This window comes from Trichosurus vulpecula, chromosome 1 (genome assembly GCF_011100635.1).
Source record: "Trichosurus vulpecula isolate mTriVul1 chromosome 1, mTriVul1.pri, whole genome shotgun sequence".
NCBI lineage: Eukaryota > Metazoa > Chordata > Mammalia > Diprotodontia > Phalangeridae > Trichosurus > Trichosurus vulpecula.
This window is the reverse complement of record NC_050573.1, coordinates 270,488,371-270,509,686: the sequence shown is the minus strand read 5'-3', so window position 1 is coordinate 270,509,686 and position 21,316 is coordinate 270,488,371. Positions and strand designations below refer to the sequence as shown.

At 40.6% G+C, this 21,316-nt stretch overlaps 1 protein-coding gene across 1 annotated transcript in view; it reads left to right on the top strand.

The window, feature by feature from the left end:
• LOC118836885 (short-chain dehydrogenase/reductase family 16C member 6-like) overlaps nt 1-11,333 on the top strand; it is a 35,120-nt gene extending 23,787 nt beyond the window's left edge. Inside the window, exons 5-6 of the mRNA XM_036744006.1 lie at nt 8,525-8,650; nt 11,183-11,333. Coding sequence (XP_036599901.1) covers nt 8,525-8,650; nt 11,183-11,333 — 277 coding nt within the window. The remainder of the gene's footprint in view (nt 1-8,524; nt 8,651-11,182) is intronic.
• The last annotated feature ends 9,983 nt before the right edge of the window (nt 11,334-21,316 follow it).

Genomic DNA, 21,316 nt, shown 5'->3' with positions numbered 1-21,316 from the left:
CAGCCTGAGCGGCATGGACCATCCAGACCAGAAGCCGGGCGGAGGGGGCCCTAGCGCCCTGATTCAGTGAGCTGCGGCAGTTACCAGACCCCTCGACCCACAGACACCAAAGACTACGGAGAAGGTTAGTGGGAAAAGCTGCAGGAGAGGAAGGAGTTCGCGGTTCAGCTTCCAGCCCCGGGGGCAGCGGAGGTGGGGCAGCTACAGCTGTTGTTACTTCCGACTCCAGGCCCACCTGGTGGGAGGAGTTAAGTGGCGGATCAGAGCAGGGGTGCACAGCCTGCCGAAGATCTAAGCCCAGTTCGGGTTGGGGGTTCTTGGGGAAGGAGCAGTGCGGGTCTGACAGAGCTGGCACCTCCCCGCCAAACGTGGAACATAGAACTCGTTAGTCTACAAGCAGTCATACCCACTGAAAAACTCAAGGGTCAAGTTAGTTGGTTGGGAATATGGCCAGGACGTGAAAACGTGCCCAGATTCAGTCTCAGACTTTGGATTCTTTCTTTGGTGACAAAGAAGACCAAAACATACAGCCTAAAGAAGACAACAAAGTGATAGAGCCTACAACAAAAGCCTCCAAGAAAAACATGAACTGGCCCCAGGCCATAGAAGAGCTCAAAAAGGATTTGGAAAAGCAAGTTAGAGAAGTAGAGGAAAAATTGGGAAGAGAAATGAGAAGGATGCAGAGAAAACCATGAAAAACAAGTCAATGACTTGCTAAAGGAGACCCAAAAAAATACTGAAAAATACACTGAAGAAAACAACACCTTAAAAAACAGACTAACTCAAGTGGCAAAAGAGCTCCAAAAAGCCAATGAAGAGAGGAATGCCTTGAAAGGCAGAATTAGCCAAATGGAAAAGGAGGTCCAAAAGACCACTGAAGAAAATACGACTTTAAAAATTAGATTGGAGCAAGTGGAAGCTAGTGACTTTATGAGGAATCAGGATATTATAAAACAGAACCAAAGGAATGAAAAAATGGACGACAATGTGAAATATCTCATTGGAAAAATCACTGACCTGGAAAATAGATCCAGGAGAGATAATTTTAAAATTATTGGACTACCTGAAAGCCATAATCAAAAAAAGAGCCTAGATACCATCTTTCAAGAAATTATCAAGGAGAACTGCCCTGATATTCTAGAGCCACAGGGCAAAATGGAAATTGAAAGAATCCGTCGATCGCCTCCTCAAATAGATCCCAAAAAGAAATCTCCTAGGAATATTGTTGCCAAATTCCAGAGCTCCCAGATCAAGGAGAAAATACTACAAGCAGCCAGAAAGAAACAATTTGAGTATTGTGGAAACCCAATCAGAATAACCCAAGACCTGGCAGCTTCTACATTAAGAGATCGAAGGGCTTGGAATGCGATATTCCAAAGGTCAATGGAGCTAGGATTAAAACCCAGAATCACCTACCCAGCAAAACTGAGTATCATGTTCCAAGGCAAAATATGGATTTTCAATAAAATAGAGGACTTTCAAGCTTTCTCAATGAAAAGACCAGAACTGAATAGAAAAATTTGACTTTCAAACACAAGAATCAAGAGAAGCATGAAAAGGTAATCAAGAAACAGAAATTGCAAGGGACTTACTAAAGTTGAACTGTTTTGTTTACATTCCTACATGGAAAGATGATGTGTATGATTCATGAGACCTCAGTATTAGGGTAGTTGAAGGGAATATGCATATATATGTATATGTTTATGTGTATATATATATATATGTATATATATATGAGAATGTGTATGTATGTATATCTATGTGTATATGTATGTATGTGTATGTATGTGTATATATATATGTCCGTTTATATATGTATATATGTGTATATATATATATATATGTAAAAGAGAGAGAGCAGACACAGGGTGAGTTGAAGATGAAGGGAAGATATCTAAAAGAAATAAAATGAAATTAAGGGATGAGAGAGCAACATACTGAGAGAGGGAGATAGGGAGAGATAGAATGGGGTGGATTATCTCACGTAAAGGTGGCAAGAGGAAGCAGTTCTGTGGGAGGACGGGAGAGGGCAGGTGAGGGGGAAATGAGTGAACCTTGCTCTCATCAGATTTGGCCTGAGGGGGAATACCATACATACTCAGTTGGGTATCTTACCCCACAGGAAAGAAGAGGGAGGAAGATAAAAAAAAAATAAAAGGGGGGGGATGATGGAGGGGAGGGCAGATGGGGGTGGAGGTAATCAAAACAAACACTTTGGAAAGGGGACAGGGTCAAGGGAGAAAATTCAATAAAGGGTGATGGGTTGGGAAGGAGCAAAATATAGTTAGTCTTTCACAACATGAGTAGTGTGGAAGGGTTATACATAATGATACATGTGTGACCTAGGTTGAATTGCTCAACTTCTTAGGGAGGGTGGGTAGGAAGGGAAGAGGGGAGAGAATTTGGAACTCAAAGTTTTAAAATCAGATGTTCAAAAAAAAAAAGTTTTTGCATGCAACTAAAAAATAAGATACACAGGCAATGGGGTGTAGAAATTTATCTCGCCCTACAAGAAAGGAAGGGAAAAGGCGATGAGAGGGGAGGGGGGTGATAGAGGGGAGGGCTGACTGGGGAACAGGGCAACCAGAATATAAGCCATCTTGGAGTGGGGGGGAGGGTAGAAATGGGGAGAAAATTTGTAATTCAAACTGTTGTGAAAATCAATGCTGAAAACCAAATATGTTAAATAAATAAATTTAAATTAAATTAAAAAAATATTACTAAAAAAAAAATCCACCACCCTCTAAGGCTCATCACCAATTGGCTACCCTGTAAAACCTAATTTGACCTCCTCTAGCCCAAAACACTGTACTGTCAAGAGCCTGGAATATCATGGGGCTGGAAGCAAGAGGTGCCAAGTCGAGAAATAAGACATAGCCTCTTTCGTTCAAAAACCTTGCAATCTAAGAAGTGGGATCAATCAGTAAGTCAACGAGGATTTATTGAGGGAGAAAAAAAACCAGTCCTTATTCTGGAATAGCTTATATTCTATTAGAAAAAAGACAACTACACAAATAGCAATTATGCAAAAGACAAACTATATAAACTATACAAAATTAATGCCAATAATAAATAATTTAATAATAATAATAGTTGGTATTTCTATTGTAAAAGTTATAAAACACTTTATATGAGGATCAGTTGATCCTCACAACAAATCTATGAGGTAGATGCTATTATCCCAATTTTACAGATGAGGCTGAGAGAGGTTAAGTGACTTGTCCAGCACTGGACAACTGTATGTTTGAGGCAGGATTTGAAGTCAGGTCTTCATGGCTCCAAGTCCAGTACCGCACCACCTACCTGCAGGCATAAAGAAAAGAGGTAGGGTGACCAGTTAGCCAGTTATGGCAATAGACTAGTTGAGAAATGAACTAGGGCAGTGAGTGGCAGACAGAGTAGAAAAGAGCAATGATAGAGATTGCAAAGATTGAAATGACATGACTAACTAGCAACTAATGGGATATGGAGAGTAAGGAAGAGGGAGAAGTCAAGAGTGACTGAAGTTTTAAACATCTTGGTGAGTTGGAAATGATGGTGCCACCAACAGAATTAAGAAAATTTAGGAGAAAAGGTAGGTTTTGGAATGGAAGCTGATGAGTCCCATTTTGGACATGTTGAGTTTGAGACTTCAACCAGATATCCATTCGTATCCAACAAGCAGTTGGAAATTGGTGCCTGGAGCCTGAAGGAAAGGGCAAGATTATAAATAAAGACTTGAGATCTGCTTAGATGGTAGCAGGTATCTCTGTGAATGACAACAGAAAGTCCCAAGAGTCATTCATCAATGGCAGGAACATGCTCAGTGACATTGAAGTCGTAAGAATAGAACCCAGAATCCTGAAGTTAACAACGATTTATTTAGTAGTGATAAAATGGACACAGCAGGAGCTATTTAACAATCTTCTTAATTCAATTTAACTATAGTAAACAAGTATTTTTTAAAATACCTATCTGTGTAAGACACTGGGCAAGGTGCTTGGTATTTTTAGTTTCATCATTTTCGGTTGTATCCAACTCTTGGTAACTCTTTTTTGGGGAATTTGAAGAAACCTTTTGTGTTTCTTCACAAAGATACTAGATTGGTTTGCTATTTCCTTCTCCAGCTCATTTTACAGATGAGAAAACTAAGGTAAACAGAGTTAACTGACTTGCTCAGGTTCACACAGCTAGTATCTCAGGCCAGATTTAAACTTAGTTTTTCCTGACTCCAGACCCAGCACTCTAAACCACTGTGCCACCTGGGATACAGAAGCCAAAATAAAACATTTCCTCCCCTCCATGGCAGGATTATAGCTGTATTATTATAATGATGGATAAAACATGTACATAAGTAAATATAACACGTAGACAATACAGAGAAATTTTAAGAGAAATGGGTAAGGCCAAATGTAGGAGGTGGCACCTGATCTGTGCTTGGAAGAAAACTAGAGGTCAAGGTGAGAAGGAAGTCCATTCTAAGCCATGAGGAATTGCTTGTACAAAAGCAGAAAAGAAGGAAATGGAATGTTATGTATGGGGAACAGCCAATCAGCTTTCAATGACTTGCTCTATCAAGCTTGCAAATGATACAAAGTTAGGAAGGATCTTTAACACTGGCTGGCAGAAGATCTAGCAGAACTCTTGACAACTGGTGCAAATTTAATATGAAGAAGTTTAATAGGTATAAATATAAAGTACTATACAATTTTATTACACAAGAAAAACATAGGAGAGGCATGGCTAGATATCAGTTGTTCAAAGCAAAAAAGTTTGAAGGCCTTAGGAGATTACAAGCTCCATATGAGTTAACAATGGGCCATACCAGCTTAAAAAACTAATGTGATTTTAGATTGTATTAAGGGAGGAACAGCAGAGGAATTGATAGTAAGTCATGCAATTGGTAAGCATTCATTAAGTGCCTACTACTTTTCAGGTGCTGTGCTAGGCCCTGAAGATATAAATATAAAAAATTAAATATGCCCTACCTTAAAAAATATGAGGTCCTCCTTTATTCATTTTTGTTTTCTATAAATACAAATTTGACTTGATAGCACAGAATGCACAGAATTGACCTCAAAAAGTGCAACATATTTGACAATTCTCTTTTTCCCCCCCCACTTTCAAAAAACTTACATTCTAAGGGGGTGAGGTGAGAGGAGTACACATATAAGTATAGACAGAATAAATAGAGAATAATTACAAATAAATACAAAGAAGCTTGGGAAAGAAGATACTAGAGTTACTAGTACTAGATGTAGCAAGATACTAGACAGTACTAGATGAAGAAGTATTACATCTTCATGTTGAAGATGGTGCTTAAGCTGCATCCTGAAGAAAAAAAGGGATTGTATGAAGTGGAGGTGAGGAGAAGTGCATTCCACTTAGGAGAGATGGCCAGTGAAAAAGCACAGAGATGGAAGTTAGAGTGTCCGAGGTGACGAAAAGAGAGATGCCCAGCTTGGCTCAATCACGAAAGGTAGGGAAGAGACTATTATATAGCGACGTTTAAAAAGTTCAAGAGACAGTTTCTGTGTAATTAATCATTTTATTAATAATGCTAGCAATTTTTTTAAACAATTGGAATTGACTTGCCCAGGGTCCACAGCTAGTTAGTGTCTAAGGCCACATTTGAACTCAGGCCCTCCTGACTCCAGGACCAGGGCTCTATCCAGCGTACCACCTACCTGCCCCCTAGCATTTTAATAAGAGTCAATGACACTAGAATGGCAAAGACCCCTCATGAAGGTGGGCTCCGTTTATATGCCCTTGGAAAAGTAGATGTTCCTGAGGATGGCAATCAACTCTGATTGGTTAACAATTAGTGAGAGAAAGAACATTACAATGAGATGTGGACCTATTCTAATGAGGGACTGGGGATATAACTTCATTTATGTCATTTACTTCTAAATTGCCCAGCCTTGGGCAACCTAATCAAAGAATTTATCTCCACCCATACCGGTGTAGAGCACAATGGGTTTACCCGCATCTGAGCAAGACTGAGGAGAAAGTTAATTCAATCTCATTATCAGCAATGTCTTTCAGAGACTAAAACTTGAAATGGGGACTTTAGAAAGAAGAAAGAATTCTGGATCTCCCCAAATCCCTGGTCATTAATAATTGTTTCTCTCAGTACAATAAGACCTGAAAGATAGTTCGGGAACAGAATGTGAAGGACCACAAGAGAAAAAGACAGGAGTTTATATCTGACCCTAGAGGCAATAGGAAGCCACTGAAATTTAGTACTCTGACCTAGTCAAACCACATATGTTTAGTTCTAGGTGGAACATTTTAGGAAGATGATTGATGAATTTAAGAGTATCCAGAAGAGGACAACCAAGATGGTCATACCATACAAGAATAAATAGAAAAAATTTAGCCCAGAGTAAAGAAAACTTAAGGAGGTAGGGATGATAATCCTGGTCAAGTACTTGAAGGGCTAGCACATGGAAGCAGGATTAGGCTTGTCCTGCTTGACCACAGAGGGTAGAACAAAAAGCAATGAGTGGGAAATGAAGAGGGGTGCATTTTAACTTTTATTGGAAAGATATCTTAGTAATTAGAGCTTTCCAAAAGTATAATGGGCTACCTTGGGAGATGCTGAGTTCCCCATCACTGGAAGAATTCAACCAGAAGGTAGATGATCATTTGTTTGATTTGTTTTAAAGGGAATGCTTTTATGCTTTGGAAAAGGATTGTTTATTGAGGCGGTTTGCTGGGCATACAGGAAAATGGCAACACAACCAACAGGGAATGCTTCTTCCCTTGACCTCAGCAGCTTCGTAATCAGAAACCATAAAGTTGGACCAGATGGCTTCTGAGGGCTGAGATTCTTTGATTCTGCTCTTTTTGCTCTATCTCCCCAACCAGAAGAGAAGATGTAATTACAACTATATTGTATAATACTTTGGGGGAGTGGGAGTGAAGCTCTTTACAAGTCAAATCAAATAAACATGTATTAAGCACTTACTAAGTGCCAGGCACCATATCGAGCACTGGGGATATGTATAAAAATGGAAAGACAATTGCTGCCTTCAGCAGTTTACATTCTAATGAGAGAATTCAGCATATAAAAGGAAGCTGACAAGCTTAAGGTGTGTCTGGGGGCGGGGGCACAGAGGAAGAGAGAGGAATGAAGAGGTACCCACAGGAGCATAGCTGAGAAAGTCTAAGAGTCAGGGTTACAGCCTGAAGAGGTATGATGACAAAGCTTGCCAAAGCATCCTCCTTAAAATGACAGTTCTGGGAGGAATCAGCCAATCTCAGGGAGAGGCTATAGGAACAACAGGTAGATCCAGTGTGAAAAGTCCAGGGATGTGTGCAAACTTGCAGGATCAAGATGTATCTGTGACATGATAGGGAAAATCCAGCAAGCATGAGTGCAACCTACAAAGGAAGAAAGACATAAAATGAAAGGAGGAATGGTGGTTTCAGTAAATTTAGGAATACACACACACACACACACACACACACACACACACACACACACCTGGAAAAAAAACTTCTGGAAAGAAGAGACAGATAATCCTAAAGACATAGAGAAGTGAGAAATGTGTAGAGGGACAAGATTTTTCATCAAGTTTCTCACTTCTCCAGGTGTTTGTTCAGTTTCAATTAATAAATTTTTCTTTAAAAAAAAAAAAAGAAATATGTTGAACCAAGCTGAGAGGCTTCGAGAAATGACATGTTTAATTTCTACTGTCCAAGGACCAACCTTAATAAATTTCCAGAGACTCATCACCAACTCTCCCTCTCCCTCTCCCTCTCTCTCTCCCTCTCTCTCTCTCTCTCTCCCTCTCTCCCTCCCTCTCTCTCTCTCTCTCTCTCTCTCTCTCTCTCTCTCTCTCTCTCTGTCTCTCTCTCTCTCTCTCAGCTTGAGGAAATCAGGGTACTTGAGGTATTGATGACATGATAGAGAATTAGTCAGATGCAAAGAGATAGTAGTAAGTGGTTTAAAGCTAATAGGAGTAGTAAGGAGACAAGTAATAGGAAAGCATAAGCAGGAAAACAAGAGACTTGGTGCTTTAGCAACACTTTGTTTACAATCTCACCAGGGTCCAAGCTCTCCTGATTTTATTGAACTCATTTCATTACCATCTTAGTTCTTCTCAGTACTCCCAGTGCTATGTAAATGCACAATCTGAAATGAAGTCATGCTTTACATGAGTCCCCAGAGAGACCTTTCTCTCTTGAACATGACTTTTATGCTTTGGAAAAGGATTATTTATTGAGGCAGTTTGCTGGGCATATAGGAAAATGGCAACACAACCAACAGGGAATGTTTCTTCTATTGACCTCAGCAGCTTCATAATCAGAAACCATAAAGCCAAGGCAGGAAATGTATTATAAGAAAATGAGGCATATAGTCATGAGCCTAACACTGGTAGAGGTAAAGGAGGAAGTAAGCTGCCCCCTACTTTCCTCTTCTTTTAAGGTGCATGACTATTTAAAGCAGTACATGTTATCAGAATGTCTGACATAACCATTGACTCTGATAACCATTGAGGAAGTGGCTGTGGTTTTTTAATTTTCCTTTGTTTTCCAGGTATCCAGCCTTATTACCTCTTCTGGAACCCGAATATATAAGTGATAAAATTATGAATGCTATCTTGGAGGAGCAGGTTTATCTGATAACCCCCAAAACAGCATACTTCGCAGTGGTGTTGAAACAGTAAGTTGCTACGCATTTCTTAATCTTTTCCTAGCCCTGGTTATCTGTCAACAAAATGACTACTATTTTTTACCTGGGAAGTCTTCTACTTAAGTCCTGCTCCAAGGACTTGTGGTGATGTGAATAGAACCTTGGGTTCTCATAGACTATACCAGCCAAGTCCAAGGTCTGGCAGGTCCCAAAAAATGTGGATAAGCCTGGCTCAACACAGAAAGATTTGTCATCAGAAAGCTGACCACGACATGACTAGGGCTTTGGGGTTTGGGTTTGTTTTTTGTTTTGTTTTGGCTGTAGCAACTCATGAAACCATGTACTGCTAGCACAGAGGGAGTACCAGTTTGTATTACTAGAAAGGGAATTCATACCGATAAAATCACAGTTCCTTTAAATATTTCTTAAGAAGTAGCTTCCTATTTGATGGAGAAAACTTTACAAAATGAATATATTTATGCAATACAATGAAAATTTTTAAAAACCTTTGTGGAGCAATGAGGTATAGTGGAAAGGGCACTAGAATTAGAGGCCAAATAGATGTGGATTTTAATCCCAGCTCCACCGGTGGTTAGCTCTATGACCTTGGACAAAACACAATTCCTCTTTGACTCAGTTTCCTCATCTTTAAAATGGCAATAATAGTTTGGTACCTATCTCATAAGGAAGCTTTGAGAATTAAATGACGTGATATATGAGAAGCACTTTATAACACAAAGTACTGAATAAACATAGGTAATTATTAACTATTGTTTTTATTAAGAGCTATTGCTCTGTTTTTCTCATATGCTATGGGCTTTCTTATGTTCAAGTAAACTCATCTAGAGTGAATGAAACATGAAATATCATCCTAAAAATAATGTCTTGATTTTCATTGAATTATTTAGGTAATTCAACTGAAGTAAGGCTCTAAGGGGGAAAATTAAGGATAAAGAGCCTTGAATATTTTGCTGAAAAACTATAAAACAGTTGACAGCTAAACTTTCTTTTCTGATTATAGTTCGGCCAGTTTATTTCTATGACATAAGTGATTTCGTAGGATCATAGATTTATGTGCTTAAGGGGACCTTAGAGGTCCTCAAGTACAATACCTCCATTTTACAAACGGGGAAACTGAGACTGACAGGTTAATGGAATGGCCCAGAGTCAAACGCCTGGTATCTGAGTCAGGATAGAAAGTCAGGTCTTTTGAATTCCAAGTCCAGCACTCTATCTGTTGTGCCATCTAGCTGCCTTATTCTTTTTTCCCATGAAAAATAATCAAATAACTGACATTTACATAGAACTTTTAGGTTTTCCAAGCTCTTTCCTTATAATAAGTCTAAGTTAAGAAGTACCACAATATTATAATACTCATTTTACAGGTGAGGAAACTAAGTTCAATGAGGTTAAATATCTTGTCTATAATCACATAGCTTCTAAGTGTTGGTACCTGGTCTCAGACCCACGTCTCCTAGATCTAAGTCCAGGGTTCTTTCAATTGCAATTCCCTGTCACTTCATGACCCTATTAACTCTCCTTATGCCACATAAATGTGGTCTTTTGACAATGATGCCTAATAAGAAACTATTTCCCTGGCCTTTCCTTCAAAGATCTGTGTGTCTACTCCCTCTACCTCTGTACACCACAAGCCTCTTCAACGTCTTAGTAGGGGATTTAATGAATTGCCATGGAGAGAAAAATTCATCCCCTGATAACCACTGCTTTGATGATGGGTCCCTCTCAGATCAACTAGGCTGGTCCTCAGACTATGCATTAATTGTCCATTATTAGGCCTGTAATCAAAGACTTCCAGCATCAGTAGGACCTGTTAGAGCTTATATCCCATAGGCATAGCCTCCAAAAAGTAGGGTTAATGGTCAACTCTCTACCATCTTGAGATGTACACCATGCTGTTTCTGAGGTATTCGTTACCATTATCCCTCACAAATTATTCTAGCTTCAGCTATGTGAGCATTTGTTGTCGGTAAGTCATTTTTTCAGTCGTGTCTGACTCTTCATGACCCCATTTGGGGTTTTCTTGGCAGATAGAGGAAGAGTTTGCCATTCCTTCTCTATCTCATTTTACAGATGAGGAAACTGAGGCAAACGGAATGAAGTGACTTACTGAGGGTCACATAGCTATTAAGTGTCTGAGGCCGGATTTGAACTCGGGAAGTTGAGTCTTCCTGACTCCAGAACCGACACTCTATACACTTCACCACCTAGCTGCCCCTATTAAGCTCTGTTTTGTACTCTTTGTCGAGTAGTTGGGCTTGGTGAAGAAGAATACTGTTTCTGGAATCAAAGGACCTGACTTCAATCCTATCTCTGAGGCTTACTACCTATGTGGCACTGGACAAGTCATTACACCTCCCCAAGTCTCAATTTCTTCATATGTAAAATGGCCTCTAAGACTCCTTCCAGCTCCAGCTCTATGACCTTATTATGACCCAGACTAGTATTTAGGAATATTGTTGTTGATAATAGATTTTTCTCACAAGAAGGGTAGGGAACTCTTAATTGCTCTTGTAGACAATCTTATTTCTCTTTTTTCTCTAGTATGATATCTGCAAAAATGACTCTGGCCCTTGGTGATTTCCTTGGAATTTACAATTGTATGGATACTTTCCAAGGTAGAGTGGAGAGAGATAAAGTCCAGACTGTAACAAAGATAACACCAATAACTGAAAATCCAAATGCAACAACATAAGGAATGCAGCAAGCAATGAGGAGCAACACTCTGCAGGGAGTTACTGGAGAGTCCAAATGTGCCTACTTTATTACCAGAAGTTTCTATGTTCATATCTCTAGGCATTCAGAATTCCATTGTAGTTCTTATTACCTACCATGCTATAGCCTAACTACCATAGGGTAGTTATCTTGGTGAATGTTGTTAAATCCTAAAAAACTAAATAAAACAAAAATCTTTAATTATCTTCATTCATTTTAATTTTTTTTAAACACAAAACTCACAAGAGGAAGGAGATGCCACAAAAGCAAACAAATTATGTCACAATTTCAAACTATTCTAGACAAAATCCCTAACAAAGTAAAATTCTTCATGAATTAATGCTAGAGAATTCTAATACTTAGAATATTCGCTTACTGCCCCTCTCCCACCAGCCTCCATGCAGCAGGTACAGGATCACAAGAAAGTTCACAGGCTCATGAAAGACCTAACCCTAGGGTAGTGTCAAAATATTAGGAGACACCATGTTTTCCAGAGCTAAGGCCCAGCAAGCAGGCTGTGCCCTGAAATGGACATAACAACAATCCTTTGGGTTCACCCTCTAGATCAGGGCTGTGCCATTTATGCGGCCTGCCTACAAGCATATAAATTTATATAAATGCTTTAGTAAAGGAAGCCGTGCTCCTGCAGAGCTCTCACTAAAATGGCAAATAAAAATACATTGTCTATTGTTTCAATAAAAACCTGAGGGTGGACAGCCCTGTTCTAGATGATCTCAGCCACAGCAAAATCCCAGAATTGTTTCTGGTTATGAAGCCCTGCTATGGATCAAACTTGTCACCTTATTACTGTTACCCCTCACTGTCAGGGCTACAACTCACTGCATAGCTATAGGTATAAGTATTGAGATCTCCCCACACTGCCTCACCCACCCCCACTAGGGACAGGTTTGGCTTATAAGCAAGGACGCACGTGTCGGAACCCTGCCCCCGCAACCCCAAACCTCTTCACAGTGACTGCACTAACACTGAAGAGGTCTAAGGAAAAATGATGATAGGTAGGGAACCATAGGTTTCTAGGGGTGCTCGTGACCCCAAAATACCAACACGCTGGGTCCTGCCAAAAGAATTCGACTCAAGCCTTCTTAGCCAAAGAAAAAAGACAAAGTTTATTAGGGATTCACCATAATGGGTTGTCTTAAGAAATCCCACCCTTTGTGACGCCCATTTTCACAAGCAGGCCAGATTCAATCTGCTGAGCTAGATTGAATCTGAGCACCTTCATGGAGGCAAGATGGAGATTATATACACAAAGATTGTAGGAGGGCTTGAGGGGTGGTCTGGGGTGACTAGAGCAGTGCTTTAGGGAGGGTCCTGAGGAGGAGTCTAAGGAGCACAGGACTAGGCTAGGTAGAGATTTGGGCCTAATGATAACGCAAGGCTTATGGCCTTAGGGGAAGGCCAGATCTAGTCAGAAGATTCAAGGACAGTTCAAGAGGGCTCTCAGAGACTGTATTCCAGATTCAAGGGGGTTCCCAGAGACTGTGCCCTCATCAACACTACCTTCTTCCACCCACACCATAAGAAGCAGAAGGGACCGATTCTGCCCAGTCACCTGAAGGAAGAGAAAAATGGGAGGAACCAGATAGGGCACCAGCATGGGTCTAAAAGAAAGTGGGCTAAATGCTAGCGGTCAGTCCTATCAAGACATGAACCCAGACTGGCAAAGGCTGCTGGACTGTAATGATCAGTGTCACAGCCCTGGCCACTGAAAGGTTTGTCGAGAGCAGATGAAGAAAAGTGCCATAATGAAGTCTTTAGGCTAAAATTAAATACAAATTGAAAATGTTTTCAGTTTCATCTTTGTGTATGCAGCATCCCATACAGTGCCTTGCATATAGGAAGTGTTTTATATTTGTAGAATTTAGTATTTATCAAACTCCACGGTATATTGGAAAGAGAGGTGGATTTAGAGTCAGAGGATGTGGGTTGGGATGCTGGTTTTTCTACTTATTGCCTGTAGTCAAGACATTTCACCTTTGTGAGCTTCAGTTTCCTATCTGAAAACTGAGGGTGGTAAACGACATTATTGGTCCCAAAGGTTTCCTTCTATATTGGCTCCTGGGAACTTGTTAAAAGGTTTCAGAGGTTCCAAGGCTACCACTAATGCTGGTAATAGCCAGTCCCTCCTAGGTGGCTAACAGAACATACTCTGAACTACAGGTTTATCTATTATACATATTTTTATAGCTTACAATGGCTAATGATGCGTTAAGAGTGGTAGGCACCAGATAGATATTTGTTGAATGAATAGTAAGATTCACTGTTATATAAGAATCTCACATTAACAATCTCCATCCCCACTTATGCCCATCGCCACACATTCACATAAAATGGTTTTATGAAAAGGAAAGGGAATTATGTTAGTAAATACAACAAAGAGCTATGCCTGGGCTAATTTTTCAAGGTGATGCCAGTCTGTGGGAGCCGCACGAAAGGAAAATACAGACTCCCGTTTCCTTTGCTAGTTCAGAGTCAGCAAGCGTTAGCAACATGGATGAGACGTCTCCTAGGGCCCTTCTAGACGGTCCTCCCTCCATCACTCCATACACGAACCACTTTATTTTCTCTCTCCTCCCCTCTGTCTCCCTTTCTTCCTCTGGTCCTGGCCCCTTTTCTCTTCCGCCTCTCTTCTGCTTAAGCCTTAGGCCTGCCAGTGCCACCCAGTGGCTCTCAGGGGCACTGCGGAGCACCACAGGTGATAACGCAGAGCTGAGGCATTCCTCCATCCACATCTAGGATGGAGGAAATTCGATAATGCTTTGTCTCTTCTGAACCACATCTGCAGGAGTCCAAGAAGACTTTTTTCCCTCGTGCTGGCTGGATGTGTTCCAAACCTGTCCCGTTCTTCCTTACTAACGAGAAGTTCTAGTCGGCCCCACCCAAAGGACCAAATTACTTGTTTTCAAAGCTTCTGGGGGGAAAAAGGAAGATGGAGAGAGACGGGAACGGAGGGGATGCTACCAGAGGTTTTTGGCAGTTCAGACGGTGCGCGCCCTCTGCTGCTAGCTGGGCCTGGGGAACTCACATGACCAAGAGCTCCCAAATCCAAAACCAACAACTTCAGGGCGCCCATTCCAGCGCAACGTTCCAAAGCTAAAGCGCAGGCGCAGGGCGTCACAGCCCGGGGTGTATACAGTGTGAGCTTTTGCTTCCACTGGGAGGGCTTCGGGAACAGTCTGCGTCCAGAGCTTCAGAGAGCTGCAAGTAAGTGGCATTTGGTGAATGTGGTGGAGAAGGTGATCAGCAGCCGGGACTCTAGCTTCTCTGGAATTGTGTGTGCCGCGTGATTGTAGACGAATGATCTTGAGTGCCTCTATCTGGCTAAAGTTGGGTTTCTGAGCTCGGGGAAGATCTCTTCGACTAAATGCAAGGCGGGGAACGGGGAAGGGGACAGGGGTGGGAGATTCCTAACTTGCTTCAGGGGTTGGTTTCTCGGTCACATTCTCAAATCTAGTTGGATTAAAGGCAGTAAGGGAGTTTTCCAGTTCTCGAAACTTTTAGCTTAGCTAGTTATGCCGGTTTCAGGTTCGCTGTTTGCTGAAGATGCCACCCAAGCATTCTGAGTGGAAGCAGAAATAACCAGGAGGTAATTTAGTGGGTGTGTCAGGGAGATGTAGCTGAATAAGTGACTGACCAGAGGCACACACACCTTGCGCATCTCGTTTAATTTTGAAAGCCTATAGAGCTTTCGCTACAGTTTTAGGTGGTGGGAACAAGAGTGTTGTAGAAGAGGACTTCCCAATTGGGATGACCTAAAGACCAACTCCATGTGCGGCAGATGGGGAGAATAAGTTGAAGAAACTATACTAGCTTGGAGTGGGTTCTCTGCGTCCCCAGATCGTCCCCTGCCTGGGCCTCCCCCTCCCCCCCCCCCACACCTGATCTCTCCGATCACAGAACGGATGGTTTGGGGCCCGAAAGTTTTTTTTTTTCTTTTTTAATTTATTTTTTGGTTTTCTTTATTAACAAGCATTTATTTTTCTCTCCCTCTTACCTCTCCCTTCTACAAGTCTCCCCCTTTTTCTTCCCTACTTCGTGTCTCCACCTACTATTCCATTCTCTTGCTGTTTCTGTAAAGGTACTTAGAGGGGTTGTAAATCATTCTTTAATTACTATAACAGAGTAGTAGAAAATTAGGCAAAGAACCCGCATTCTATGCTTGACCAGGGTATACAGAGTAACTTGGGTGTGGAGAGCAACTTGGTATAGGTGAAATTTCACTAGACAAACGGTTGAGATACGGATTCTAGCTTTGTAGCCTTGGGCAAGTCAACCAGTGGCCTCAGTTCCTTCTGTAAAATGAGAAGCTTCGTTCAAAGAGTATTAAGCCTCAATCTGCATTCAGACTCCATCAATTTTTACATATAATTGGGAAAAAATAAATGTATTTTTTTAATGTGGAAAAAAGAAAAGATAAAGATTTAAGTATTACACCATTACTTTATGCCATACCCCCACCACACTAGGTTCTGAGATTACAAAGAAGAAATCCAGACAGTCCCCAACCCCAAGTAGCTTGCATTTTATTGGGTCAGTATGCATGTAAGGCAAGAGGATACATTGATACTTTGGGGAAATGGGAAACACTTGTTGGAGAAGGCATGTGAGCTGTCTTAAAGGAAGCTAGGAATTCTAAGAGGCAAAGGTTTGGAGGGACCTTCAAGTTTGGGAGGGACCTTCCAAGTATGAAGAATAGTTTGCTAAAGGCACAGAATTAGGATATGGAAGGTCTAATTCGTAGATTCAATCTACATGCATTTGTTGAATACCCACTAGGCACTAGTCTCTATAGATTCAGAATCAGTCCCTGCATTGGAGTAATATCAATCCAGGAAAGACAAAGTATGCGTATGTAAATAGATACAAAATTAAATCTAAGTACCAGTGAAAGGCTTCATTTAGAATGTATCACTTAAACTGAGCCTAGGGATTCTAAGAGACTAAGGTGTCAGAGTGAATCCCAAGCTTGAGAGACTGGGGAGGGAGGGGGAAGGGGAAGAGAAAGGCTGGAGACTGGAGATGAAGTAAGAGTAATGTGTGCTGGAAAGATAGGTTGGAGCCAAGTTGTGAAAGACTTTAAATGCTTAATAGAGGATCTTTAAAAGAACAAAAGAACATTTAAAATGGCTAGAGTGTGGGAGGGAAAGTAATATGAAGCTGGCCTGGAAAGACAGGCTAGAGCCAGAATATGAAGGATTTTGAATACCAAACAAAGGAGTTTTTCTCTTATCCTGTAAAGTAAAAGGGAGCCATCAGAGCTTCTTGAGCAGAGGCTTGGGAGAGGCAGGATTGCACTGATCTGGAAGATCCTGATGTTAGCAATGAACTCTACCCTCTTTCTCTCAGAGCTCCCCAAATTCATTGCCCCACCCACTCAGGTATGGGATTATCAGGACAATCAGGATTGTCCTAGAAACAATGGTGAAATAAAGTTCTGAAGTCTGTTCTCCTTCTGCCTACTTCCTAGATTATAAAGGCAATTTCTACCTAACTCCCAGATGACTAGTGTCTTCTGTATGTCCAAAACCCACCCTTGATTTTCCAGGATACCTCATCCAGGTCTGCCTCCTGGGAGCAGCATTTGAAGACTGAAGGAAGTACTAGTAATTCCTAATGCAGGGGCAGCTAGGTAACACAATGGATAGAGTGCCAGACCAACTCATTTTCCTGAGTTCAAATCCAGCCTCTGACTCTTACTAGTTGTGTGACCCTGGTCAACTCACTTAATTAACCCTGTTTGCCATCTGTAAAATGACCTGGAGAAAGAAATGGCAAACCACTCCAGTATCTTTGCCTAGAAAACCCCAAACGGGCTCACAAAGGGTTGGACATGATTGAAATGACTGAACAATTCCTAGTTCATCCCAACCAGTGATTAGAAAAGCATCTGAAAACATGTGGAAGTATATAGTGCTGATAACAGTCAATCAACAAACATTTATTAAGTCACTACTATGTGCAGTTCTGCTAACTAAATGTAACTTGGATGCTCTCACATTTTATTTTCTAACTCATCAACTACTCCACCTTCTCTAGTGCTTGTTGGTCTTTCTTGAGACATGGCAATAAGTAGTGAACATCCTACTTATTTAAAAAAAACAGTATATAGTTTTCTGCAAACTACATTGTGGTAATGCCTTTAAGGAATAATCACCAGTTTGGGGTTAAACTTCTGTGAGACCTTTGACCTGTAACATGTAATTTCATGGGTGTAGGAAACTCTAGTGTGGGGACTCTCTCCACCAGGGCATCTGTAATTGATGTTTTTCAAGGGTTGTGACCAGTGTTACCAACACCAAAAGATCTATAAAGAACCTCCACCATTTTGCATTTGTTCATTATCAGAAGTATCAGCCATTCTCCCTATCTTTGGGATTCCTATTTTTCAGTCATTCCCTAACCAAATTAGCCCCCACAATCTCATGGTAATTACACTTGCATTAATTTGAAAATAATCATAGGTGCGTAGCCTTGCCAAAAAACATTTTTTAAAACTTAAGTTACTGCTCAGTAATTTGCCACTACCTTGCCCCTAAGGAAGGGCGACCCCCTTTAGGAAAAAAAAAATGACTTGACAATGTATTTGTATTAAGTCTAGACTGTTCAATAATTCATTCTCTTTTTTTCTCATCTTAAAATACATTTTGAGTATCCTCACTCTAGATACATTCTTTTAGTGAATTGTTAATTTGTACATTTTATTTTAGTTTATAAAGGGACTAGTATATTCTATATATACAGTTAAAAAAAAACACTCCTAATTCAGTGTAAGGGACCTGGTCTGAATTGTTTTGTTTTGTTTTTAATTTTAAGAAATACAATTTTGTTACTTTCAGGCACATACAAATAAGTGAAATTCTAAAAACTATAGCTGAACTTGTTTTGGTTGGGCGATAAGGGGAAGAGGTTTAATGTGATTAGCAGCAACATTCCTATAGGTTTTAAGATACCCATGTCCTTGAAATAAATTGATCCCCCCCCCCACCTCACATAGATGAAATATGTTCCTTGAAATTTTGTTTGTGCTATCATGGGATCTCAGAGTTGGAAAGAACTTCAGAGGCCTTCTACAAGAGTCTTTCCCATGTCACATCTGACAGGTGGTCCAGCCACAGCTTGAAGACTTCTAGAGGGAGTCCATTATACTTTTGGATAGTCTCAATTGTTAAGAATTTTTATAGTTCTGGAAACCTAGAATTGCCTCTTTGCAACATACACCCACACACTTGTACACCTAAATCATTCATTTTGTGATCCAGAATCTTGAGGCAATGGAGAGTTTTGGTTAATTTAATTTTCTTCCTCATTGAAGCTTATTCCTTTATTGAAATTATTTTCACATCAGTTCTTGCTGGAAATATATTCCCCAACTGGTAATAGCACACATTCATGCCTTAGTGGAATGTGTATAATTTTGGAGTCAAGACTTTGCTTCAAACCTCAGCACAGCCTGGCTATGTAACTTTGAGCAAGTCATTTAATTTCTCCGTTTGAGTTCTCTCATCTGTAAAATAAAGGGGTTGAACTTGATGACCTCTCAGTGAGGCCTATACTGAACTTAATTTAACCTGTATTTGATACTGAATCTTTGGCTCCTCAAGATCAATCAGTATTCTATTATGAATAAGTATATTGTTTAGGTGGGATCTATCACCTTTTGTTATTTATCTGCCTTATCCCCTCTTGATTTTTCTGTGCTGTCTTGCCTCTGTTGCCATCCTCTCCTCTCAACTTCCTCCTTTTTAACCCCCCCCCACCTACTTTATTAGTCCTTTATCTCCTCTCCTCTCCTTACCAAAAATAGTCAGGAAATAAACATTCATTAAGCACTTAGCATGAACCAGACACTGTGGCTAGGAATGCAAAGACAGAAAGTCCCTACCATCAAGGATCTTACATTCTAATGGGTGAGACAACCTGTAAATAACTAGTCATATGCATGCTCCAAATGGAGTAAATGGCGGATTCACTGAATAATCACCACATTCTGAACTTCAGATGTTTCCCACTCACCCTCAACCCTGTCCTGTGACAAAAATATGTTAGTTAGGGGTCCTGATTAGTTGGGTCCCAGCCAACTGAAATCTCCCTTAAATTTGGTTGGCAAATCCTTCCTGTGCTCTCTTGAAATGGGGAATAAAAGAAAAGAAGGAAAGAACAGAAGAGCAGAACAATCAGATCGCTGAGGAAAAGATTGTGGCTGACAAATAGAGCAAGAGAATTAAATTCCCGTTGACAGGAGTAGGCTCTTTGAGTTATACAGGAGACTTCATAACAAGCTCCTTTTGTTAATAACCTAAGAGAGAAACAGAAATGAACGAACAACAAAACAATAAAAGCTAACAGGTAAAAACAAAGAAGTAGAAGAAAGGAATAGCAACTGAGAGGAGGGGAGAGAAAAGGCTAAGCTCCAAAGACAGGGAAGTAAACCCCCACAAAGGCATAAAAACAAGGAAGGTAATAGAACACCCGCGGTCAGACAGGCAGTTTGATAGTCACCCTGTGCTGGATGTATTGTGAGGAAATGTCCATGAAAGCCATGAACTTCAGTACTTTGGGCTAAAGTTTTGATAAAAAAGCAAAATCAAGCCTCATTGTGTTTCCTGATAACTGGTAATAACCTTTTGTACATATCTTAGAAGCCACATGGGGTAATGGAAGGAGAACTGGATTTGGAGTCAGTGTGGCCTGAGTTTGGACCCTTGCCATTTGTGTGACAGTGTGCAATTTAAGTTTTCTGAACCTCTGTCTCTGTAAACGGAAGATAATATATAACACCTTCCCTACCTCCTTCACAAGGTGGTTGTGGAGAAAGTACATTGTAAATCACAAAGTACTACAGAAATATGAGTGCTTGGCATTAGTCTAAGAATAGCAAATCATCATTGAGACACACTCCTTGCTGTGTTATTATCTCAAAAGTGTGATTTTATTATTTCTGAAGATTTTTCCTGTAGGAACCTCATCTCCATTTTTTTAATAGAAGATAAGCATAGCTACTACCCAAGCTACCACTTCAAAGCCTTCAATCTTACACCTTACTCCCTGCCACATAGTCTGATTTGGTGCACTAGCCTCCTGGCTATTTCACAAGACACTCTCTCTCTCAGCTCCAGGCATTTTCACCGGCCATCACCCACACCTGGAATGTTCCTCCTTCCCATCTTTTCCACTGCTTTACATGGCTTCTTTTAAGGCCAAACTAAAATTCCATCTTCCACAGGAAGTCTTTCTCAATCCCTCTTAATTCTAGCGCCTTCCCTCTGTTAATTATTTCCTATATATCCTGTATATAGCTGTTTTTTGTATATGTTTGTTTGTTACATGTGAGCTCCTTGAGGGCAGGGTTCCCTTTTGCCTCTTTTTGTATCCCTAGTGTTTAGCATGGGGCAACTAGGTGGTGAAATGGATAGAGTACCAGGCCTGGAGTCAGGAAGTCTCATCTTCCTGAGTTCAAATGTGACCTCAGATACTTACCAGCTGTTTGACTCTGGACAAGTAACTTAACCCTGTTTGCCTCAGTTTCCTCATATGTAAAATGAGCTGGAGAAAGAAATGGCAAACCATTCCAGTATCTCTACCAAGAAAATCACAAAGAGTCGGACTTGACTGAACAACAACAAAAGTGTTTAGCATAGTGCCTGGCACACAGTAGGCATTTGATAAATGTTTATTGGTTGATTGAGTGGAAGCACAAAAGACAAGCCTGAGATACCCTGAAAGGCAAAATACTCAGTTTCCGCTTACTTAAAATTTCTGCTAATATCATAAAGGATATTTGATGATTCATTCAGCTCCCTTTAGCAGGTATTATGTGCAAAGTACTACATTAAACATTGAGAGATAAGATACTTTAAAGCCTAATACCAAATGATGTCGATGTGGATGAAAATCGCCATTATGGTATATAGGAAAATCAGAACTTGAGTAAAGCTAATGATC